The following is a 26,665-nucleotide window of genomic DNA, read 5'->3' as shown; positions in this document are numbered from 1 at the left end:
GGCTTTCAGCATACAAATCCTGCACATATTTTGTTAGATTTTTCCCTAAGTATTTCAAGTTTCTATGCAGGCTCTGCATAAGCAATCATGTTATCTGTGATTAGAGATAGTTTTTTTTTTCTTATTTGTATGCCTTTTATTTCATTTTCTTGCCTTATTGCACTGATAAGGACTTTCAGTATGATGTTGCATCAAAGTGATGAGAGTGGGCATATTTACCTTGTTCCTGATATTAGTATCGGCATTCAGTCTTTCACCATTAAGTATGATTTTAGCTGTAGGTTTTCCATAGATGCCCTTTATCAACTTGAGGAAATTACCTGTAATTCCTGGTTTACGTAGAGTTTTCATCATGAATGGTTGTTAAATTTTGTCAAATGATCTTTGCATCTAGTGAATGATCATATGGTTTTTCCCTTTAATCTGCTGATATGGTAAATTATATTTGCGTGACTTTCAAATATTGAACAATTTTGCATTCCAATGACAAACCCCACTTGGTCATGGTGTATTATCATTTTAATATATTGCTGGATTTGATTTGCTAATATTTTGTAGAAGTTTCTTACATCTGTATTCATGAGGAATATTAGTTTGTAGTTTTATTTTCTTATAATGTCTTTGTCTGATTTTGATATCAGGGTAATGCTGGCCTCATAAAATGAGTTGGGAAGTTTTTCTTCCCACTATGTTTATTTTTCTTTTTAGAACTTATATGACATCTTGCTTAAACACAGAATTCACCAGTGAGGTATCTGGGCCAGGAGTTGTCTTTTGGGAAGGTTTTTAAACTATGAATTCAAAATTTTTAAGTAAGTATAGGACTGTACAGTTTATCTTGAGTAAGTTTTGCTGATTTGCATCTTTCAAGGAATTAGTTCATTTATCTAATTTGTCAAATTTATTGGTGTAAAAGTGTGCATCATATTTCCTTACTATCCTTTTAATGTTTCCCACGTTGAGGGTAACCGCTCAAATCTCAGTTCAGCTCTTCTAGCTTTGCTAGGTGGCCTGGTGTCTGCCCTATGTAAGTGCGGTTCAAAGTTCAGTCAGAGTTGTAGGCAGTTGGGGTTCCCCCTCTTGGTCTCTGCCCTTTTGGGGATTCCCCTTAACTTTTTACTGCTGTGCTTGCCCCATATTCTGGTTCTTCTCCAGTAAGACTGTGGGTTTCATAATGGAGTTTTAGCCACTCTGCCTGGTGCAGACTAAAGTCTGAAAACTATAAAATCTGGAAACTCTTCTTCCATGTATTAACTCTCTCCAGTAGCTTCTTGCTTATAATAGCTCTCCAGTGCCTTTAGATAGCATTTTTTAAAACACATTTTGACATGTTGTGTGTGTGTGCGCGCATGTGCATGAGTGTGTGTGTATGTATGCGTGTGCACATAGGTTGGTCTGTTAATAAATACTCAGATATTACTGGAGGTGGAGCCTGTACTCTTTTTTTTAAAATCACTGGTACTATAACCCCAATTATTAAGTCTGTTCCATATGAAGTATAATCCTTTTCTAAAGGATCAAGATGGTGAGAGAAGTCTTCCCTAGATTCTATAAATCAAAGATAAATCATCCCAATAATTTCAGATTCTGCAGCATTTTCTTGAGTCATTAAAAAACTGTGGGCCTCAAGTAATGATCCAGGAACCTCTCTTTCTAGCTTTAAAGGGAATAAAGTTTGAGTCCTCACTTTATTGCTCTTTGCATCATGCTTTCATAGGAAACAGTACAAGAAATACTCCAGTCACATGGAAACTTATTCCAGAGAGAGGCTTTTACCCTGAATCCTGCCTCCTTTCCTGTCCTTCCCTGCTGGGCTAAGCTGGGAAACCTAAAAGGATATTTGAAGATCCCTTTGTTCACTTTTCCTTAAGCCCAGAAGGAATTCTACACAATCAGAGACTTGTTTCTTTACTCCAGGTCCATCTGGTTTGCTCTACCTTCCCGGCCACCAAAAGGTCCCAGAACGTTTACATTTCTAAATATCTCCAAATAAGATAAGGAGGAAAATGGTAAATTGATTAACAGTGGGGCTTCACTCTACATCTGTAATACCCATCTATTCTTCCTTCCTTCATCAATAAACAAAATGCTTATTCATGCACCAGACATCTTGATAGGCAAAGAAGGGTCAATGATAGCTAAGACATAGTCCTTGCCCCCAGGTGCCTTTTGTTTAGCTATGTAAACAAAAAGTACAGCAACATGTTACAAGCTTTGTGCTGGAGGGGTGGACAGTATTGGGAGTCACAAAGGAAAGAGTGGACAATTCCATTTGGGGGGTTCGGGTGAGACTCTGAGTACGCATTGGCAAGGGGAACAGAGATGAGGATGGGAAAACTAGCCATTTAGGTATAGAGATCACATGCCCGAACCCATCTGGTGTTTTCAGAAAAACTGCAGAGATGTTGGTGCCATTGCAGCATGAGTGAGAGGTGTGGCAGGGGAGGAGGCTGGGGAGGTAGGAAAGAGTCCCAACAAGGAGGGCTTTGTTGCATGATTAAAGAGTTTGGACTTCATCTTGCAGAGTGTACTAAGCCATTAAAGTGTCTTAATCAGGAGGATAGCAGGACCATATATGTGTTCTAGGAAAATCCAATGTTCATTCCTGTATGTTCTTGATGTCTGTCAGGGTCCCTCCCTGAGGAGGTGGTCTGATGGGGATAAGAAGCAGGGTCAACAGAGAAGAAACATGGTCTTGAGAACCATCTGGTCTAAAATTAGACTACAGTCATCTATTGTGCACTGCACTGAACCTCTTTTCATGCCAGATACGGTCTGGGGACCAGACCTGTTTGGACATGGCTTGGGTGAGAAACCGGTTGTCTTTTCCAAAGACAATTTGGATTTCAGGAGGAAAATCACAGCATCAGAGTTCCAAGCAAAGGGGCATTACAAGCCAGTCAGATTGCACAAAAATTACTGCTGCGAAATAACCATAATTAAGTCTTTCTGCCAGCATAACTGGGAAGGGAGTTGAGGCCATAGGTTGCTGGGAGTAAAATTTGGAAGTGTTATCAAATACTATTACTGTTTGGAAATTAGAAAGAAAAGAATGAAAATAGAATTCATTTTTCTTTTGGGAAGCAGGACTAAGAGGTTCAGGCAAGTTCTCTGGAGCTCTGAAATGAACAAAAAAAAAGGAAAATACGGAGCTGCATGTAATGGCACAGGAAAAGTGTCTCTCCACAAGCTTTGCTTTTCTTCCCAGAATCAGAAGGTGCCCAGTGAGAGTTGGCGCAGCTGACATGACATTTATAATGTGGCAGTGTCTGCCTAAACCATTTGACCTACATTAATTGTAACATGATAGTGAAGTAAAACTAAGAGGTACCTCCCTGGAGTCTTCAGAAGCAACCCCACCTGTTCCACATTGTGCTGAGGTTCCCTGCAGGAATGGCAGTACCTGGTGCATTGGGAAACAGGAGACTTAAACAACACCTGGTTTCAAGTCCTAGCTCGACTACTTACTAGCTTGAAGTTAAGCCTGCTTCTTCAACTATAAATTGGAAATAATGGCACTTATCAACATGCTCATTACTAATTAGTTAATAAAAGTAAGGATTCTTTGTTAAGCGTTGCTCAGATGTTAATTAATAATAATATTGACTAGATATTGATAGTATCTCGAGCTAAACTGTTGAACACAGTAGCCACAAACCATATGTAGCTATGTGAAATGTGGTGAGTCTGAATTGAGATATGTTGCTAGAGTTGGCACCAAAAAAAAAAAAACTCAATGATTTTTACATAACTTATATATAAAATCATAATATTTTAGATATATAGTTACATGAAATATAATTAAAATTAATCTCTTCTGTCTCTTTTTACTTATTTTAATGTAGCTACTAGAAAATTTAAAAGTATGACTGTGGCTTGCATTGGGGATTTGTGTTACATTTCCAATAGGCAGTATTGAACTAGGGTGTTTCCTGTCCATGAAACAAGTGATATGGAATGTGAGGATTCTGAGAACCATCTTTCAAAGTGAAGTCAGGATATATACGACACATTTATCCATCTCACGAATTCATCCACTTTTAAAATTCATTTCACTTACACACTTTGAGCATCTACCTTATGCCAAGGACTGGATACAGCCTAGTTGTGCCCTTTGGGAGCTCACACTGTGACTATGAATGAGGTTGGGGAATTCCTATGCAGCCTACAGCATTCCACAGTCATCAGTTTGTTTTGTTCTCCTCCTACACTGTTGGTGGGAATGTAAGTTGGTGCAGCCACTGTGGAAAACAGTATGAAGGTTCCTCAAAAAACTAAAGATAGAATTACTATCCAACCCAGCAATTCCGCTCCTGGGTATATATACCAAAAAAAACCCCAGAAATACTAAGTTGAAAAGATATATGCACCCCAATGTTCGTAGCAGCACTATTTACAATTGGCAAGACATGGAAACAACCTAAGTGTCTATCAACAGATGAATGGATAAAGAAAATATGGTGTATATATATATATATATATATATATATATATATAATACAATGGAATACTACTCAGCCATAAAAAAGAACGAAATTTTGCCATTTGCAGCAACATGGATGGACTTGGAGGGCATTATGTTTAGTGAAATATGTCAGATAGAGACAAATACTGTATGGTGTCACTTATATGTGGAATCTAAAAAATACAACAAACTAGTGAATAAAACAAAAATAAGCAGACTCACAGATATAGAGAACTAGTTGTTACCAGTGGGGAGAGGGAATGGAGGAGGGGTGACAAAGGAGTAGGGGAGTAAGAGGTACAAACTATTGGGTGTAAGACAGGCTCAAGGATGTATTGTACAACATGGGGATTATAGACAGTATTTTGTAATAACTGTAAATGTAAAGTAACCTTTAAAAATTGTATAAAAATTAAAAAAAAAAAGAATGTGTTTGGTTCTGACAGGGTAGCACCCCAATATATCCTCAAGGTAAGAGGACACAACGTGATGCTAGGAAATCTATCTTTGTCTGAATGTTCTCCTTCTTGCTGCAGCCAGCGGCCTCTGAGTGTTTCAACGTTGCATATGGACCTGAGTGAAGGGTGGGCTTTCAGGAGGCACTGTTAGCTGAGTCTGTAAGGATACTGTGCTTGAGAGGCCAAGGTCATAGGTTTGTTCCCTATACGGGTCACTTCACTTTGCTCTGATCCATGCCTCAGACTTGCCCCTGCAAACCCCATCCAGCTGCCTTGTAAATATCTTTGAATCACTTGGGGGACAGGATGAGAGCACGTAAAGGGAGCAGGGCAAATCTCTCACCATGGCTGGAGCAACAGCTGAAAACATTCTTGACCAACAGTGAGGACTCTTGGGAGGAGGGCCCATGTAACTTAGTGTATCACTGCACAGTGGACCCAATTTAAACCATTTTTCCCCTTCACATCTCTACGTGAAATCATTGACCAGGGTGGAGCTAGTAGGACAAGGCTCCTGGAGATCACAGCTCCTGGACAGAGCAGAACACATGCAGCATTCACTGGGAATTCAGATTTTTTCCTAAAGATGATATTGCCAACAAGCACATGGGGTCTTCGTGTCTGACTGACAGAGATCGTTTAGACTTGGAAATATGGACACCTATCTCTTGAGTGACCTGCTGGTAATATTTACATCCACATTCACACAGAAAGGTGGTGTGTTTTAATTCCAGGCTAAGGTTCAGCCCCGTACACCTCACTGAAGCATCGCTGACAGAAAGGCTGGTCTGGGAACTCCAGCTACACAAATAAATACTGGAGCAGGGCCTAACAGGAAGACCCTCACTACCCAATTTTTTCCAGATGGCAGTGATGGATGGCTGTGTGTTTATGTTTCCTTGGTTTCCCAGGTGACTGGTGTCCTGGTTTCTACTGGTCACTGCTTGATGAGCTTTTCTTCGAAGATGTGAGCCACCTACCCCAACAGCCCAGCTCTTGGCCTGCAGGTCTACACCGCACTCAACATCGTCAAGAGGTCATTGTGTTTCTTGGATGGCTAGTTAACTCTTTTCTCACCACTGCTTCCCTGAGCCTCTCCTTGTAAATTTTCAGAACTAGTACAGCAAGATTCAAATCTAAAATCATATAAAGAAACTTGCGGTAGGCAGAATAATGGTCCTTCAAAGATGTCTACATCCTAATCCTCAGAAGCTGTGAATGTGTTCTGTTTCATGGCCAAGGGGAATTAAGGTGGCAGATTAAATTAAGGTTGCTAATCACTTGACCTTAAAATGGGGAGACTAGCCTGGATTAACCAGGTGGGTTCAGTGTAACCAGAAGGCTTCTTAAAAGTGGAACAGAGAGGCAGGAGGAAAGATCAGAACCATGTGATATGAAGACTGGACTTGTCACTGCTGGAGGAGGGGGGCCACGAACAAAGTGGTGGCTTCTAAGAAACTGGAAAAAGCAAGGAAAGAATTAATCCCTAAAGGCTCCAGAAGAAAACTCAGCCCTGCTGACACCTTGATCTTAGCCCAGTGAGACCCTTGTTGAACTTCTAACCTATAGAACTGTAAGATGAAAAGTTCATACTGTTTTAAGCCACTACGTTTATGACAATTTGTTACAGCAGCAATAATAGAAAACTAATACAGACCTAGACAGGGTGAACACTGGCTGGGCCTCCAAATTCCACTTGATATAAGAAGTCCTCCCTCCTTCAGCATGATGTAATCTAACAGAATACATTCTTCCCTGGGCATGCTAGAGGCTGGTGCACACACACTGCTTCCCACAAAGTTTTGGAAAGTGAGGGATGATGGAACCCTAATCACCAAGTCCTTTTGATTCCTTGTGAGTAGGGAGAATGAGCATGGGCTTTGGGATCCAGCAGACCTTGGTTCAGGTCCTGGCTCTGCTATTTAATGCCTCTGTGACCTTGAGTGAGACAGCCTCTCTGTTGTTCAGTTTCTTGAGGGGGACGTTACACCCTCACAGGGTTGCTGTAAAGAGTAAATGAAATAGTGTGTAAAGTATCTCAGGGCATAGGGGGAAGGTAGAAATACAATAAATCGTTTCCTCTTCTATCCTCTTTGTAATTCTTTCTCAGATCTCTCCTGTCCTCTCTAATCCTGTGGCCCTGGACTGCATTTACTTTCTTAATATCCCTTACTAGGACTGTTTTGACAGCTCCCAAAGGGCTAATGGCAGACTTCACTCCTTCTCGACAGCCCTCTAGAATTTTTTTTCTAGAACACAGATTTTCTAGAACACGACACCTCTCCTGCTGCCAATCAGTAGCTCCCTGTTGCCTATGGATTGAAAACTTTGAAGTCGTTTGAATGGCTTGTGTGCATCCTTCACAATTTCATCTCTGCTCCCTTCTGCATGACAGCCCTCTAGCCTAGCTTCTCTCCTTGTCATGCTTTTACTTACTTCTGTCCCTGTGTGGCTTAGTTGTTGTTTTCTATCTCTGGAACGCCAGCCTCCTCTCCTTCACCTAGAGAGCTCCTTTTATCTTTTGAGGTCTGGTTCAAATGTCCCACTGTTGCAGAGACTTTTCTGATTCCTCTAAGAATTTAGCATGGCCTCCACTGTTTCCATCATACTATGTACATTATGGAACTTATCAGAACACATTTTGATTAGTTAATACACCTGCCTTTCCCTCTATCTTTGATGACAGAGACAGTGCATTTCGCACCTTTGTTCTCAGAACTTTGCATATAACATATATTCAATAAAATATATACTCTGTTTTTATGGGTATGGACGAATTAGTGAATGAAAAAATATGTGAACAGCCCACATCTTTAAAGCCGTTGCCATAGAATTCAATGTTACCTTTCACATCCCAGGTTAGGTGGCCCCAGGATGGCCTTTCTGTGATGTTACACACACAGTGAGTCGTCTAAAACAATAAGATTATTGAACAACTTTGCATTTGTTCCTTTTGCTTTGGCTCCCCAAAGGATGTTACTCTTAAATTCATAGGAAATACGTTTTTGAGTGCCAATGAAACAGTAAGCCAGTAATTCCAATATAATGGTTGTGGAAAGATATGAAATGTTTTTGTCTACCTGGTCAACTAACTCCCTCTTTTCTGGGAAAGTACCTTCTTTCTCTTAGGAATTGCTTCCCCCGCCCCCCACACCAACTATCACCATGGAACTCGAGTGAGGACTGCCTGTCACACTGGAGAGGTAGGGACAGAACTCAAAGCTATCCAATCAGAACCTTCTCTGCAATTTTAAAAAATTGAAGCTGGAAGGCCTCTTTTCCCCTTCCAAAATGCACTTTAATACAATAAGAATATCATATTATATATTGTTCATTATCTGATTCCCCTGCCATAAGGCAGAGTTTCTGTGTTTGTACAGAAGGTCTTGACGAATATTTGTTAAATGAATAAATAAATGCTGGGAATGTATGAGCTAAGGACTTCCAGGAGCCGTGAAACCTGCCATCTCAAAGAAACTGGTAGAGAACACGCAGAAGGAAGCAAAGAAGTAAGACAGGGTCCCAGTAGGTTCAAGTGTCCTAGTTCTGCTCCTTGAGGTTCTTGGAGCTTCTGTGGCTCATACCTTCCATTCATCCCTTTCTTTTGGCTTATGTTCGTTTAACTTGGGGTCCTGTCACTTGCAACTAAGAGAGTCCCGACTGATCTAAAAGTTTTATTGTAATAAACTGAACTGGGACAGCCCAGGAAAGTGACCTGTGGAGCTGACTTGGGGTAGGATATGAATGCATAGCAGTCAAACTCCTGGGTGTCTGAGTAAAGGGACATTTGAGGAAGATTCATGCTGCCCAGGAAGAGAGAAAAAAACTACAGTCAATGAAGATTTACTGGGTGAGATCACATACGTGTTTCCCTTTCCCTGTTAATTCTATTTGCCCCATCCTCTGACACCCTATCAGGGTCCCACCAGAGAAACAGAACCAGCAGGAGATACATATTAAGAGACTTATTGCAAGGAATTGGCTTCTGCAATTGTGGGACCTGGCTAGGCAAGTCCGAAATCCATGGTGCAGGTCATCAGCAATTTCGACTGATTGAATCAGGCCCACCCAGATTATCTAGGGTGATAGCCCTTACTTAGAGTCGGCTGACTGTAGACTTAAATTACATTTACAAACTATATTCACAGCAATATATATATATATTATATTCAAAAAGATAATATATATTATCTTTTTCTGAGAACTCCCTGTTTATACATACACACACGCACACTCACACACACACACACATTTATTTATGTTTATCTTTTTCTGAGAACTCCGTTTATAACTTAATTAATTAATTGTCTCTTTGAAGTAAGAAAATTAACAATTCATCTGTCATGTTTGTTTTGAATATTTTTACCAATGTATTATTTGTCCTTGGACTTTGGCTATGAATTATATATAAATGTTTTGAAGTTCTCAAGTGTAATATACTAGTTTCCTTTATGGCTTCTGGGTACACTGTGTGCTGCATGTCTATTTTCTTGGCAGGACAAGCAGACCTGGGATTCAAAAGGTAAAATCAGGGGCTTCCCTGGTGGCACAGCGGTTGAGAATCTGCCTGCTAATGCAGGGGACACGGGTTCGAGCCCTGGTCTGGAAGGATCCCACATGCCGTGGAGCAACTAGGCCCGTGAGCCACAACTACTGAGCCTGCGCGTCTGGAGCCTGTGCTCCGCAACAAGAGAGGCCGTGATAGTGAGAGGCCAGCGCACCGCGATGAAGAGTGGCCCCCGCTTGCCACAACTAGAGAAAGCCCTCGCACAGAAACGAAGACCCAACACAGCAAAAATTCATTAATTAATTAATAAACTCCTACCCCTAACATTAAAAAAAAAAGAAGGTAAAATCACCCTTCATGCTAAAGGATTATTTTAAGAACCATGGAGAAATGAAAATGTATAAGGAATTTTATTACAAAATGCTTCTGTTCTGGGTCCTAAGGAGATCCTGTCTCAGCTCCTAAAAGCTGGCAGGGTGAAGGGGGCCAGGCAGTCTTAACTGAGGATTTCTTAACTTAATTGAGGTTGGGTTTCAATTCCAGCCTTGGGAGAAGCCTTATCTCTCTAACCATCTCCCTTGTCAATGCACGGATCTCACCCAGCCTGCTTGCTGAGAAGTCTGAGAAGAGGAAAGGTCCCTAGCTATGTGCAGCCACAATTCTGACTCACACTGGATGGTTCAAAAGAAAGTTAAGTTCACTCCTGGAATCTTCCCACATGTTCTGTATCATGAAATGAAAAATAAATAAGGATCATCATTTGGAGAAGACAGTGTCCAGGCAAGTTAAAAGGGATAGACTGGCTCAAGCTGCTGGCCTTCCATCTCCCTCTATACAGTCATAACTTACAAAACACACACCACCTTAAGGCACATTGCTCCCAAAGTGTTGGGGGCTGTTAGAAACAACAGCACTGACTCCAGCATGATCATTGCCACTGATTTCCTATCATCTCATTAAGAACCACATGTGAAGTGAAGGCCAGCTTCTTCCCAGACAGCAAGTGTCCCAAGTGCCCCATATGTACGGTTATCGTGAGTTATCATGTCTTGTAGTTATCATGTCTGTAGTTCTGTTTGGGCCCATGCTGGCCTCTTTGCTGGTGACATCAGTGTTGAGACAGGATGACAGAGTTAAAAGTAGGGTTAGAAGAGGATTAGGTGCTGGAAGCAAGCGTGAAGAAATTGCCCAAATCCAGCCCCTGAAGAAAACCCGAGTCATGGAATAGGCCAGAATTGGACAGTAGGTTACCATAAGAGAAGACACAAGATTGGAGCAGAGGCAGAATCAGAATCTGTGGTCAAATCCAAGGTCAAAGCCACAAGGAGTTAATACAAAAACAAAGTGCAGAAGTCAAGGAGCAGGGATAGTCCAGTTAAATTCTCAGGAACAGAACAGTCTCTCTTAGAAGCCCCAGTGCTTTGCCCCATGGGCACGACTCTTAATTTCGAAGGCATTTGCTGCAACCTTCAATTTCAGAAATAGGAAAACTGCTGGCAGCACTGCAGTAGGAGCGGCAACTATGCAGACACAGACCGACTCTGCCAGCAGAGCACCACAAGTCCAGGAGGGCAGGCGTGGTCCTGAAACATCAGTGGTCAGGTGTGTGTGGGAACAGCTACTGGGGAGACCCCAGGCATGTGGTTCTCTGGGCTCTGTGCCCCTGCTTCTGTTCCTTGGCCTTACTCCTACCGTTGGCTAGAGCTCTTTAATTATATTTTATTCTATTTTCCCTAGCTGAAATATTGGTTTAACTTTTCTTTTTTGATTTCTAGTTGTGTTTTTAAAATTACAAAAGTAATGCCTGGTCATTATAAAATATTCAAGTAACATAACAGTATGTAAAGCAAAAAGTGAAGTCTCTTCCTTACATTCTACTCTCTCCAGTGGAAATCAATGTTAAAAGTTAGATTTGTATATGTTTAGACTCTTTCTAGGTACATATATATACCTAGGTTATTTTAAAAACATAGGGTCACACTGTTTATACTGTACTGCAGCTTGCGTTTTGTAACTCAATCATACCTTACAGACAGCCATTCCATTTCAGTATATATATATATATATATATATATATATATATATATATATATATATATATATATATATACACACACACACACATATATATGTATATACACACATCTACTTCATTTTTGTTAATGCTGCATAGCCGTCATAACAAGAATATGCGCTAATTTTATATTGTATTTTATAGTATAAGTAATGTTGCCTTGAACATTCTTTTAGTTTTTATTTTTTTAGGCCACACCAAGTGGCATGTGGGATCTTAGTTTCCCGACCAGGGATTGAACTTGTGCCCCCTGCAGTGGAAGCGCAGAGTCTTAACCACTGGACCACCAGGGAAGTCCGCCTTGAACATTCTTGTACAGGTATTCTTGCTCACTATAGAGTGTTTCCATCGGATAAATTCCTAGAAGGGAATTGCTGAGTGCATATTTAAAACTTTGATAGGTACTGCTGACGTGACTTCTTTGTTCCAATTTATATTTTCACCAACAACGTGTGTGAGACCCTTTCCCCCCACCCTAATTATCACTGGATATTATTATTTTATTTCCCAAACCAGAGTCTAATTTGATGTGCACTCCAGGCTTCGATGTACACTCCAGGTTATGGGTGTTCTGAACCTGGCACTGATCTTTAGGTTGTGAATGCTGCTTTGGCAGGCTAGAAACTCCAGGTTTGGGCCTCTTGGGTTCTTCTACTACTACTTCTACTCTTTTTTTTTTTTTTGCAGTACGCAGGCCTCTCACTGTTGTGGCCTCTCCCGTTGCGGAGCACAGGCTCTGGACACGCAGGCTCAGCAGCCATGGCTCACGGGCCCAGCCGCTCCGCGGCATGTGGGATCTTCCCGGACTGGGGCACGAACCCGTGTCCCCTGCATCGGCAGACGGACTCTCAACCACTGCGCCACCAGGGAAGCCCCTACTTCTACTCTTATGTTCACTGGGGTGTATAAAAATTTGATATTAACAATTCCATACATTTTACAGTTTACCTAGTATCTTCCCCACCTTATTTTATTTAATCCGCACAAAGTTTCAATGGGGTATGTAGGGAGAGAATTTTTATTTTGGGGACTCAGAGCTGTTAATGACTTTTTTAAGTTCACACAGTTAATAAAGGAAAGAACTAGGACTTGAATACAAGTCTCTTAAGTTCAAAATCCATGTTCTGGCCACCATTTCCCCTTCCGGCTCTCTAGGACAGACAGCCATCAGAGTTTGTGTTTCCGATCAGTAGCTTTCTATCCTTTTGTTATGTGTACTATCTCTAGAGAAGCTTAAGTTTGTTTGTTGGTTGGTTAGATGTGGGGTTGCTGTCATTTGTGACTTAGGGGTATCAATTTTGCTCATAAAATGTTTTTTCAATTTGAATATTCTGGTATGTGGCCCAAGGTGACCCAGGGTGACATCTCCAGGAGAAGATAACTGGCGGGGTGCCAAGAGGCCTCGTGGTGACCTTACCTAGCAAGTGTCAGTGCCAGAATTGGAAGCAGGCCTGTCTGACTCCAAAGCCGAAACCTTTTAAAATTTACTCTAGCTACTACCTCATATAGAGCAAGATGCTCAGGGCAGAAGATCAATGCATTCTTTCTTTATAGGCAAATTACATGGGAAGCCAGATTCTCACAAGGTTGCATGCTGAGCATGGAATCAGAACAAGGAGGGTTCAGGGTCTTAAGAAGCTAATTTCAGCTCAAGTAGCTGAAGGCCAACTTACCCACTAGGCGGGTCACACACTCAAAACCCAAGAGGCTCAAAAGACTGAAACATAGATGAGTCGAGCAGGTCAGGGAGCAGGTATGATAGGGAATAGTGGAGACTGTGGCAATCTGGAGAGTGAACGCTCTTCTAAAGGGAGCAGCTGCTGCTTTATAGCTCCAGCCCATTGTGGACAGTTTAGCTAAGCCAGGTCTTCCCAATTTTTCAATAAAAGCTACAATCCTATATTTTCCTATGTGAAATTAATTGACAACTTTTAAAAATACTGTAACTCAACACAGTGTAGACAAAGCAAAATTTGTATGTGGGCCAGACTTGGCCTATCAGGTGCCAGTCTGCGAGCTTTCACTATAGGAAAATGAAAGATTTTCTTTTACCAAGAAAATCATAAAGCTCAGAGCCATTTAGAAAGGCTTCTTTGCCTCTAAAAGATTAAGATCGGCACTCTTTAGATTTTCCTTTTATCCTCTGGGATCAATCTCTGTTTATAGTCGATCCCCAGATAGGATAGAGTATATTCCATTCCCTTTCCTCTTACTAAATTACACCTACATTTCAGCCATGTCTCCTTGGGAGGATTCTTGGCTCAACTTTTGGTTGGATTGACACGTATATAGTCAGTCCCTTGCATTCTTATTACTGCCATTATTTTTTTGGGAGTTGTCATTATTCTTATATGACACAGCTAATCACTGCGACTGAGTATGAATTTTACTAATTCAACTCTCAGAGGACAACCCAATTTTCAAATTCTTAAAGGGTCCTTTACTGCTGCCAAATTATAGGGACAAAAAAGCTGTTTTCACCTTTTTCAGACATTAAAAAATGTTTTTAAGTATATAAATATAACTTCATTGGCTTACAGACATTTTTTAGTGAGTGATTTATTCTTCTAAGAAGATTTGGGGGAGTTGCAGCTTATAGGAGATGGAGGAAGAAATAGAGACACTCTTCTAGATACCAAAAAAAGCAAGAGGAATTGATTGGATTTTAATTCAAAATGAAGACTGAAGTTTGCTTCTAGATCTCAGTGATGTTAGCATTGACCCTCCTTCCCTTCAGTTGAAGAGACAACTACTCCTGCCTCATGACACACAGCAGCTTCAAGACCAGTTAAACTATCACTGGAAAGCGGAGGAGGAGAAAAACCTCCCAGAAATGGAAGGCAGCTCCGCCCTTTAGGCATAGCATGCCAATCAGAAAGACACTGTAATGCATCTAGCACATTTCCGGCAGAAAAGAACATGTGAATTTAATGGCATTCGGGTACAGGGGATTCTATCAGCATCTTTCCTTCATAACAGAACTATTAACAAGACACTAATTCAAGATTTACTAATCAGACTTCCCCGCTATACATTATGTTGCCTTTAGTGTTGAGACACGACATGTGGTGACACATTACAAAATAAATGACATTTAGCCAGAACCTAAATAGCTAGGAATCTAAAATAACCAGATCTCATCTCCCACCCCATAGTCTTGTAAAATGATAATGATGCCAACCCAAAAAAGCCTGACATTTTGAAAGTTTCTAAAGTTTCTCCAAATCATCATAAACATTTATTTCTTCTCTTGTGAAATGTGTGTTCATTGTTTTTATGGGAAGCTGATTCTTCGAAAATTAATAACCTGAAATATGAGACTTCCAAGGCAGCTTTAGCAAGAAAATTTCCCATATTTGCTTCTTGACTATCCCACCAGATTACCAAAGGATTTTGTGGGTTTCCACTTCTTAAACTTGGGTGGTGAAGAGCACAGTTAAACAGACATGGGCTTGAATCCTGTGCACTTAACCCTAGGATCTTGGGCAAGTTCATTAACACTCTGAGCTCAGTTTCCTCAAGAATAACAATACTTACATCACGAGGGTATTTGTGTGGGGACTGAATGAAATAACGTATGATGATAACATACCATAGAGTAATTCTTTAATAAATGGGACTGCTAATGTCTTCAACTCAACCACCTGTTTAGAGGGCAATCCATGGCAATGAGGCATAGAAAAATGCATACTGCTCTGAAGGAACCCTCTCTGCTGGAGACAAACTGCAACCACCCAGGAAACCCTGAGAGATCAGTCTAAGACCATTTATAGAAAAGGGCTAAGTGACCACCATACGCCATCAGTTTGGAAATTGAGAGACATTGTAAACGCAAGAGGGAGGAGATATGGGGATGTATGTACATGTATAGCTGATTAACTTTGTTATACAGCAGAAACTGACACACCATTGTAAAGCAATTATACTCCAATAAAGATGTTAAAACAAAGAAACAAACAAAGAAGCACACAAATGGCAGGGCATTCTTACTTCCCCATTCTCACCTGGTCCCAATACTGAGGAGCAGAGCTGGGCAGAGGGAAACCAAGACCAAGCTCCCCAACTTCCTGCCCAATGCGCTTTACAACCTGCGAGCTGCAGGCTGAGGCATCACAGCCAGGCTGAGGATGGTGGATGCAATTATCTCCCAGCCCTTTGAAGCTTCAGCCAGGAATATTTGTTGTCACTATCACATGTGATTATGACAGCAACGTCCTCCTGCAGAAGACAGAACTCTTTGTCCACCACCCGCCCTCTGTCACTGCCAGAGAGCAGGAAGTGGGGAGAGGGGCTGGCGCCCCTCTCCTCTTGGTCCAATTTCACACATTGGTTTTTCGGCATTAATAAATTGGTTACATTTGCCCCACATTTGGCAGGCGAGGTTTCTAATAACACTCTGATCCCTTCAGAGAACATGAATCACTGGCATGCGGGGGGCTCTGGTTACCTTCCCCCACTCTCTGCTGCTAAAGGTCCCACACATTAGCAGGGGTCAGGCGCTCGCCTGGGCCGGGGCAGAGTCTAGGACAAGGGCCATGGCTTCGAGGCACTGTCACGGAGCTCAAAGATTTTCCCTCAGAGGGAGAACAGATAACTTTGAGCCCAGGCAATGTGCAGCTTTCTTCAGCTGTCAATCCTACCTGGTTTGCATATAGATTGAGAAAACGTGTGAGATTTTACCACAAGAATCAGTCCAGAGAATTCGAGGCGGGGAGTGGGGGGTGGGTAGTGGGTGGAGAGGGGATGGGAGAGAAAAAAATGTGGGATGCAGATGTCTGAGAGTTATGTGCTGCCCCAGCACCACTTCCTTTGTGAAGCCGGGAATCTTGAGGGATGGATAGCCTTGAAAGAGGACAGTGTACGTTTCTCAGAGGCAGCTTTTCTTCTTGAAGAGCAAGTAGGTGTGCAAAAGTTCCATGACCAAGGGGAAGTCGTGAGAAGAGGTCCAGAATTAGGAGGCAGCCACAACTGCAGCCTTGGCAGGACAAATAAAGGGATAAAAGAAGGGGAAAGAAAGAAACTAAACAGAGCATGGGCAGGCCTGGGACAAACACAGGGAACAAACTAGGGGGAACCGAAGGAGAGAACAATGGAAAAAGAGAAAAAGAGAATCGAGAAGAGATGGAGAGGAAAGCAACTCTATTGAATCTGATAGATATTTTACGCTAACCTCCAGCTGGGGGAAAGAAGTGTTTTTACATAACAAGTATACATCAAATCCAGTTCCTGCCCCCCAAAGAGCTTACAGATCAGTTAAAAATATCGGCCACAAAACTCATCCTGGAACAGAATATGTCAGGATGTAAAACAGACATCAGTGCCATGAGAAAGAAGGGCAGAGGTTATCGTGGGGACGCTTAGTAGACGAGGTGGGTCTTGAGAGTCTTCTAGAAGGCAGGTGAGTTAGGCACAGGTGTGGGGTGGGGATTCCTGGTAGTACAGAGAGAGGAGAGGATGAGAGGGAGGAGGGGAACCGCGGGTAATGAAAAGACAAATAGAAAGGAAAGGAACATGAAGTCTGCCACCCACAGCTGCCTTAGTTACCACACAAGCCACAACTACCTTAACACTTTTATTCAAAGGAATTCGAATTAGAAACTTCCTATGGGATCCAGTAAACTCACCCCCAGCGGCTCAGCTCCAGGCCTGGAGGGAAGGAAGGGAAGCAGCTCAGTGCACCCTGAGCAAAAACAGGCAACTATTCTCTCCTGAAGGCACCAGGCTGGCCTCAGACAGAGGTTCCCAGTCAACCCACCTAAGGTCACGGACACATCCGAGTCTCACCTGGTAGATTCCCAAGCGCCCTCTCTCTGTGCCATATCCTTCACTCTGTGATTTTCACATTCCCAGGAAGGAAGATCTTTTCCTTTTCTGTTTTTCCCAACTTTTTATTTTGAAAATTTTAAAATCTTCACGAAGGTTGAAAGAATACCATACTGAACACAAGGGACACTTGAATTGTTTCACCAGTTATTAAAATTTGATTCCATATTCAGTGGTGTGCTGATAAACCTGGTCTCTGGGGGCAGGGGAGGAAGCCCTAGTTGTAGCATGTGCCAGTTTCTGTGGTGTAAAAAACTCTCACCATGACTGATTTCAAGCTAATTTTAAACCATTAGTTTAGCAAATGGCTTGCAAAACTCCTGAATATTTATCTGCTCTCAGGAGCTGGTAAGAGCCGGTTCCAGTATACCATATTTTTCCTGAACTATTTTAAATAACTTGCAGATATCATGGCACTGAACCAAATAATTTCAGCATGTGTCTCCTAAGAATAAGGACATTCTCAAACATAATCACAACATCATTATCACACTTAAGGGAAAAATTAGCAACATATTTCATAGTATTATCTAATATGCATTTCCTACTAAAATTTTCCAAATTGTTTCCCAAATGTCTTTCATAGCATTTTTAAAAAAATCAAGAATCCAATGAAGCCTCCATATTGCGTATGGTGTTTGTTTGTTTATTTTAATCTAATCCGACTGCTTTTTCAGCTACAGTTTTTTTATGACCTTGACTTTTTTGAAGAGTCCAAACCAACGGCCTATAGAATGTGCCACAGTCTGCGTTTATAAGGTTGTTTCTTATGGTTAGATTTAAGTTAAATATTTTTTAGTAAAAATAATCCAAAGGTGGGCTTCATATCAAAAGGCTCGAATAACGTCAGATTGTTCCACTATTGGCGATGCTCAGTTTGATCACTTAAAGTAATAACCACCAAATCTCTCCAAACCAAACCTTCTCCCCTTTGTAATTAATAATCTGTGAGGAAATATACTGATTCTGTGTGAACATCTTGTTACTCAAGAACTTTTTACTCAGTGGTTAGCATCTGCTGATGATACTTGCCTGAACCTATTATCACAGTAGGGGTTGAAATATAATGATTCTCTAATTCTATCACTCTTTCTGCATTTATTAGGTAGAATCCTTTTTTTTTTTTTTAAGTTCTTTGTTTTTCAGTATGACTGTGGACCCATGGGCTTTTTTTCAAAAAAATTCAATGGATTTTAATCCATTACTGTCATTTTCTTTTTGATGTTCAAATTATTCCAAAGTTGGCCAGTGGGAACCACTTCAAGCAAGATCCTGTGTCCTTTTGACATGACCTCATTAATCTTTAAGTATTTCCTTTCTTCCTGGCACACCAAGATTCCCCAGGCTCACTTGTGTTTGCCCTGCACCAGAATCAGAAGCAGTTAGTTCTTCAAAGAGCCCTGATTTCTTTAGTGGGAAATGATATTTAGAAATCAAGATCTGGGTGCAAGGTGTGCTCATTGCTGCAGTGGTGTTACTGGTTGTAGATCCTTTTGGTTGACATGGTCAGGGGGAAATACATACAGATATATATATATATATATATATATATATATATATATATATATATATATATCAGTGTGTGTGTAATTTATAAACAGAATATAATTTGTATATACATAATTTACAAATATATATATATATATATACACACACATACATATATACATATACACACATATTGAGTTCCCTAACCCCCAGTATCTCAGAATGTGATCTTATTTGGATAGGGTCTTTACAGAGGTAAGGAAGCTAAAATGAAGTCATTAAGGTGGGCTCTAATGCACTATGACTGGTGCCCTTATGAAAAGGTGAAACTTGGGTACAAAGGCACATACAGAGGGAACATGATGTGAACACATAGGGAGAAGACGGTCATCTACAGGCCCAGGAGAGAGACCTGGAACAGTTCCTTCTCTCATAGCCCCCAGAAGGCACCAAGCCTGCGACACCTTGATTTTGGACACGGCTGCCAGATTTTCTGTTGTTCAAGTCACCCAGTTTGTGGTACACTGTTATGGCAGCCCAAGCAAACCAATACACTACCATAAAAACTACCACAAATTTAGCAGCTTAAAACAACACATATTTGTTCTCTCACACTTCTGTCAAAGGCTGGTTATGAATCTCACCAGCGTAAAATCAAGGTATCAGCAGGGCTTTCTGGAATCTCTATGGAAGAATCTGTTTTCTTGCTCATTCAGGTTGTGAGCAGTATTCAGTTCCTTGTGGCTGGAGCATTAAGGTCCCTATTTCCTTACTGACTGTCAACTGAGGGCTGTTCCCAGCTTCTGGAGGCCGACTGCATGCCTTTGCCCATGACCCCTTTTCTCTAACTTCAAGACCAGCAGTGGCAGGTTGAGTCCTTCTCATAACTTGACTCTCTCCTGCCTCTCCCCCCCTTACCTGCTCTTCTGCCTTTCTCTTTTACGTTTGAGGGCCCATGCAATTTCACTGAGCCCACTCAAGATAATCTGGAAAAATCTCCCTAAATTAAGAATTAATCTTAATTCTATCTGCAAAGTTTCTTTTACCATGCAAACACAGGTTCCAGATGTGGACAACTTGGGAAGGGGGGCGTTATTTTGCCTACTACATGACGACATCAATACATTTAGTTATTTGCTTTGTCCAACAATATGCATAGAATAGTTTTAGGATTCCAATAGCACTATAATTATTAACAAATAAGCAACTAAGTAAAATTAAAATTTCTTTGAAGTCCTTTTTATCCCTACACTGAGAAACTTCACATAGAGCATTATGTTCAGAATTTTACTTGAATCCTTTTGTCTGTGTGGTTAGATTGTCAATTTTTTTTTTTTTTTGCGGTACGTGGGCCTCTCACTGTTGTGGCCTCTCCCGTTGCGGAGCACAGGCTCCAGATGTGCAGGCTCAGCGGCCATGGCTCACGGGCCCAGCTGCTCTGCGGCATGTGGGATCCTCCCAGACCGGGGCACGAACCCGCGTCCCCTGCATCGGCATGCGGACTCTCAACCACTGCGCCACCAGGGAAGCCCTAGATTGTCAATTTGATAAACAATTTGATGCATTTGTTTCTGTTTGTATTAAAATGTAAAGTTTGTTTTATTTTTTATCTTTTCACACAATTTTATTTTGTGAATAAGTAAAACATTTATACCACTTGGAAGCCAAAACTATTCGGAAAGATGTACCTAGAGAAGGCTCATTTGCATCCCTAATCCAACTCCTAAATTCCAAGGACTGGTGTGCCGGGAGCCGGCTTCTCTGATTGCTGTCACCGATGCTATGTAAGTCAAATCTTTGACATATTGATAGCAAATATCCAAGTACAAATCCATCATCATTTTCATCAATTACAACCACTTATTGCAGATCAATTACTGAGAACAAAAAAGAACAGAGCAGTCCCTGTCCCAAGGTATGAGAGTCTCCTTGAATAAACCTGGAATGCTGCAGAACAGGTGAGGGAGGCTCAGTACCTGACGAAAGGTTTAACTACATGGGGGTTAGGGCCTCAGGATGATCCCCCATTGATTAGGGTCCTGGAGAAAGGCTTCAGGGAGGACGTAAGACTTGATTCAGAGCACTTTAAGAAAGGAAAATGGCATGAGCAAAGGCAAAGAGGTATGTTCCAGACTGGGGAACAATTAGCCAACCAGCTTGGAGGAGTGGAACAAACACTTGAGCTGGAACTTGGTAAAAGGCATCCAGGTTCAAATGCTGCCATGTGACCATAGGCAAGTCATCACTCAACCTTTACATTTCTCAGTTTCCTCAACTAAAAATGGAAATAAGGCTAAGTAGAAGCCATTCTCAGAATAATTTGATAGTAACAGAGTTTCTTTATGGATATACTGGGGGTGGGGAGCATGGAGCTGGAGAATCAGGTCTGAAGCAGATAACGAAGGACCTTCATTACCAGGCTAAGAAGTTTTAATTCTATATTATAGGAGCCAGTGGGAGGATTTTCTTTTCATAAGTAATAAATAAATTTATTGTTTTTAAACAATATAAACTGTGGTTAATAATATGATATTTATTTCTGCAAATTATTGAGTTGGCTAAAAAATTCATTCAGGTTTTTCTGTAAGATCTTATGGAAAAACCCGAATGAGCTTTTTGTCCAACCCAATACTTTTTTAAAAAATTAAGCCATATGTACTAATGATCTTTCCATGCTAATACATTTTCTTCTTAACCAATGCATAAGTATTTCACAGGATAAATTAATAAAACCTATTTAGCAATTTCCCTACTGAATACATAGGGGTTTTTTTGTTTGCTTTTTAAAGACTTTTTTGATGTGGACCATTTTTAAAGCCTTTATTGAATTTGTTACAATATTGTTTCTGTTCTATGTTTTGGTTTTTTGGCTGCGAGGCATATGGGATCTTAGCTCCCTGACCAGAGATCAAACCTGCACCCCCTGCATTTGAAGGTGAAGTCTTAACCACTGGACCACCAGGGAAGTCCCCATAGGTTGTTTTTAATTTTACAACATTACAAATAAGGTAGTAATGTATATCATTGTACAGTAACCCTTGTGCCTTTGTTCACACAAAGGTACCTCCTTAGGAAGGGTATTTCTTGTAGTGGCTCTAAAGTCTCAACATGCATCAGAATCATCTCTCCAGGTGATTTGTTGAACCACAGATCCTGGATGCCACTCCCATAGTTTCTGATTTAGTAGCTTAGGGGCTGCACCTGAAAATTGCTCAGGTGATGCTACTATTGTTGGCCTAGCTTAAACTTTGAGAACTGTCTTTCTATACGATTGATTCCTAAAATTAGAGCTGTTGGGTAAAAGCATATGCAAATTTTTCACTTTAATGAATCCTGCACATTATCTTCCACAAAAATTGTATCAGTTTACTTCCCCACCTACAGTGCATGAGCATGCCCTTTCTCACACCCCTGGAAACACAGGCTATTGTAACTCTTTTACTTTTTTTGCTAATTGAATGGTAAAAAAAATGGAATCTTGGGAGATAAGATTGATGTTGTTTAAGGGTACAAACTTACAATGAGTAGCAAATAAGCCATAGTGATCAAATGCAAGTATAATGAATATAGACAACAATATTGTACTATAATTATGTAATGATAAATATAGCTACAAAGGCAATCATACTGCAATATATAAATGTATCAAAGGAACATGTTTTAAATTTACACAATGTTATGTCAAATATATTCAATTTAAAAAAATGGAATAGAATCTCATTATTGTTCTCTTTTACAGTATCCTGAATACCTTTTCATTATTTTTTACTGTAACTTCTAGTTTTTTATCTTATAAGCATAATGTTTATTGCCAAAAATTTAAAAGCTCTGAATAAGCAAAAAGAAAATAAAGTCATCCATGATTCCACCACACATAGATCACCCATAGTAACACTGGGTGTATGTTGTAACTTTTTTTTTCATTTAATAACATACTGTGATCATTTTTTCCATATCATGTCATTAACTGTTCTTCTCCAACGTCAGCCTAAATGGATGCATCATACCAATGGAATGTTTCTGAATGGGAACTGACACTTACAAAATGACTCTGGGAAGACTGATCTAGGAGCAAGATTTAGAATGGGAAAAGCCTGGAGGCAAGGAGAAGTTAGGAAATTATTGAAATAATACAGGAGAGTGGTGACAGTGCAAGTAGACGACAAGGAATGAATACAGGAAACATTAGGAAGAAAGAGTCAACAATCTTGTGAGCATCCGCGGTGGAGTGTGAGGAACAATTCAAAGCTAAGCCCAGCGGGCGTACCCTGGTTTCAGAATCATAAACTTGAGAGATGCCTTGAAAGGGACAGAGATCATCTTTCCTATCTTTGATCCATTAATTTATCTCAGTGTAAAGGTTTAGGGGATGGAAGTTAACTTTATAGAGGACGAAATTCATTTAGGAGTGCAGCAGTCTTGAAATCCCAGAGCCCAGTCTTCACGTCTCATTTCAATGTAGAGAATAATTATTTGAGAGACTATGGTGAGGTGGAAAGACCACATTCTTGAGTATTAAAAAGAGGGCATAGTGCTTCCCTGGTGGCGCAGTGGTTGAGAGTCCGCCTGCCGATGCAGGGGACACGGGTTCGTGCCCCGGTCCAGGAAGATCCCACATGCCGCAGAGCGGCTGGGCCCGTGAGCCATGGCCGCTGAGCCTGCGTGTCCGGAGCCTGTGCTCCGCAACGGGAGAGGCCACAACAGTGAGAGGCCCGCGTACCGCAAAAAAAAAAAAGAGGGCATTGTGCAGCCTCTTAACCTCCTTGAATTTTTTTGTCTATAAAATGAGAATGATAATATTTACTTCATTGAGTTGTTGTCAGAATTAAAAGAGAGGATATATGTGAAATGCTGGTCCACAGCTAGCAAATGTTTAAGAAGTGGTGGTTTCTTTCATCACTGTAAGAATAGCAATAATGTTAAGTAACAACATCCCTATAAATCACCCCACAACTTGGCTCCTAAATGAAGGAGTGTTCGTGGACAACCTAGGCAAGTCTGTTTGACAATGAAATGAAACTCATCAATGAAATGAAGTTAACTCTGAAACAGTCCCTTTTGTAAGTAGCCCTCTGCAGTGGCATGCAGAGTGGGCTGCGGCTTACCTCTTGAGCTGAAGCTCTGGGGATGTGCTGTGGGGTGGCTGGAGATATTCCATGTGTGCTGGATTCCTCCAGAGGTTGCCTGAGAACACTGCAGAGATGTGCACAACAGAAGCAATGAGGAGTTTAAATCAGTACTGACAGACTTGGTCCTTTTTCTTCTCTCCTTCCCCTTCTACCAGCTCACAAGGAACTCAGGCTCAATATTTAGCTCTAGCCTCCGGGTACGGGTGCCGATTGTAATAAGTCTGCAGGCAAATCAACCTCTCTCAGCTGTGATCTCCCTTCCTTAAAGTGGGGATGTTACTTCCTAGAGTAAGTCTGAGAAGCAAATGGGGTATTGCATTTGAAAGTGCTTAGCAGGGTATCTAAGAGGAGTGGACACTTACTGTTGAGTTTCTTCTGGGAACCTCTCTAACGCTACCTCTCTATAGGCCAGCAGTAAGTAAACCATCCCAGAAAATGTAGCTGTTTCAGCTGCTTGGCAACCACTTAGTTGTATGATTAACAGAGGCACCAGAAAAGCCATCACCCTCCCCGCTCCCCAACCACCACCCCCCCCAGCAAACTCTCTGACATAGCAAGAAACACGAAATATCTACCCTCCTAACTTAACTCTTGTCCCTCGAGGTTGAGGAAAAGAAAACTTAAGCTCAATCACCAACACCCCATTTGCCTTAGGTGACATGAAACGCATTTCTGCACGGCAGTCAACAAATGTTTCACCAGAGAACGTGGTGCTCTGCCAGAGAAAGTGAACCAACATTGATGCATCCACTATCTACTCCTACAGGTCAAGCCCTCTCATATGAGCTGTATAATCTTATTTACACAAGCCCACGGGCATTATTATCCTAATTTATCAGATGAGGAAACAAAGACTCAGAAAGATTGAGATGCACAGCATAATAGGTGGTAGCTACCTCCCCCTTTTCCATATTTCTTTTAATTTAGTTTCCCAACATATGTTCCTATCATCTTGGTTACTTTACAGACCAACAGTCTTCCAGCCCACGTGAAAGAAGAAACAATAAAGACCATATTTCCATCTTTGGATCTGTCCAGTTTCATCCAATCCTAAACTAGTCACAAGTTAAATTCAACACATGCAGTGTTAAACTCTACTATCCACTATAGTATTAAACTCTGTAGCTTTACTATGTACTATCAAGCCTACATTGATGAGACAGTGAACAGGAGAGAATTATATTTTTTAAGTTAAAACCTGACTTGTTTACTCACTTGCTAAAGACAAATTTTCATACAGGATGAACCAGTTCCTGAATTTTTTTTTTTAAAAGACCATTATGTTTTTAAGATGAAATGAATGGAAATGTGCTGTTTCCTGCTGCCCTGTCTCCCTGCTCCTTTTCTCTTTCTCACCGTGTGTGCGTCTGTCACGGGTTTCTTCTGTCCAGAGATGCTCACAGCTGTTTCCCTTCCTCTCTCTTAAGCTCTCTAGGGCAGCTTTCATTCTTCTACCTCAGCACGCCTGGGGCCACGTGGAAACTCCCCCACGGTATGATTGCTTCCACACTTTTCTAGGCTTTAAAGAGTATCAGCTGAGAACAGCTTATTGATCCCAAGTGGGGAATCCTCCCTGGCAGAGCAATTTGCAGTTGATGAAGGAATGTTGAGGCAGCCTTCTCTTCTTCTGGCCCCCACCTCCACACCCCACCTGCAGGCTGACACCCTCCAGCCCAGAGCTCATCCTAGCTAGTGCCTCCTTTTCTAAGTATTTCTGTGGAATCTGACTTTTCTTTCTCAAACACTGATCAATTTTTTTCTTATTGAAGTATAGTTGATTTAAAAGATTGTTAATTTTAGACATACAGCAAAGTGACTCATTTATTTTTTTCATATTATATTCCATTATAGGTTATTACAAGATAATGAATATAATTCCGTGTGCTATATATAGTAAATCCTTGTTGCTTATCTATTTTATGTATAGTAGTTTGTATCTATTAATCCCATACTTCCAATTTGTCCCTCCCTCTCTCCCTCCCTCCCTCTCCCCTTTAGTAACCATAAGTTTATTTTCTATGTCTGTGAGTCTGCTTCTGTCTTGTATAGAAATTCATTTGTACTATTTTTAGATTCTACATATAAGTGATATCATATAGTATTGCAATATTTATCTTTCTCTCTGACACTTCACTAAGTATAATATTCTCTAGGTCCATCCATGTTGCTGCAAATGGCAATATTTCATTCTTTTTTACAAATGAGTAATATTCCATACACACACACACACACACACACACACACACACACACACACACATCTTCTTAAGCCAATTGTCTGTCGATGGGTATTTAGGTTGTTTCCATGTCTTGGCTATGGTAAATAGTAGACACTGATCATTTGAACCACTTGATCATTCCAGTTTTAAATTAGACCTCTATCTAGTTTAGAAGTTTTATTTTGAAACCCAAATATGGAGAAGAATCAGTTGCTTCCCAAGTGCTTAAGTCCCAGGAGACATGGATTATACATGCTCAGGTAGCATCATACCTTCTGCTACCCACCAACAGAAAAGCGGTGGCGGGGCTAAGGCAGAGCAGCAGATGCTGTTGAACACGTTATTCTCGGTTAACAGGGACCTGCTGTGGTCTTAGTGCTCAGCACCGAGTGAAGGAATGAGGAAGGTAGCAAGCAGTGTTGGAGTGCTCACTTTGCTCCAGGCACTCTGCTAGTCATGGTCAAACATGGGGATTTATTAATACTGTCCATAACCTCTCTAGA

General features: G+C 41.0%; 1 protein-coding gene across 1 annotated transcript in view; it reads right to left on the bottom strand.

Annotated features, from left to right (window-relative positions):
• Positions 1–26,665, bottom strand: part of HAO2 (hydroxyacid oxidase 2) — a 216,166-nt gene that overhangs the window by 118,770 nt on the left and 70,731 nt on the right. The window contains exon 3 of the mRNA XM_067727434.1: positions 23,921–24,008. Within this exon, the coding sequence (XP_067583535.1) occupies positions 23,921–24,008 (88 nt within the window). The remainder of the gene's footprint in view (positions 1–23,920; positions 24,009–26,665) is intronic.

The sequence above is a fragment of the Pseudorca crassidens genome, chromosome 2 (assembly GCF_039906515.1).
Source record: "Pseudorca crassidens isolate mPseCra1 chromosome 2, mPseCra1.hap1, whole genome shotgun sequence".
NCBI lineage: Eukaryota > Metazoa > Chordata > Mammalia > Artiodactyla > Delphinidae > Pseudorca > Pseudorca crassidens.
This window is presented reverse-complemented; position numbering and strand designations above follow the sequence as displayed.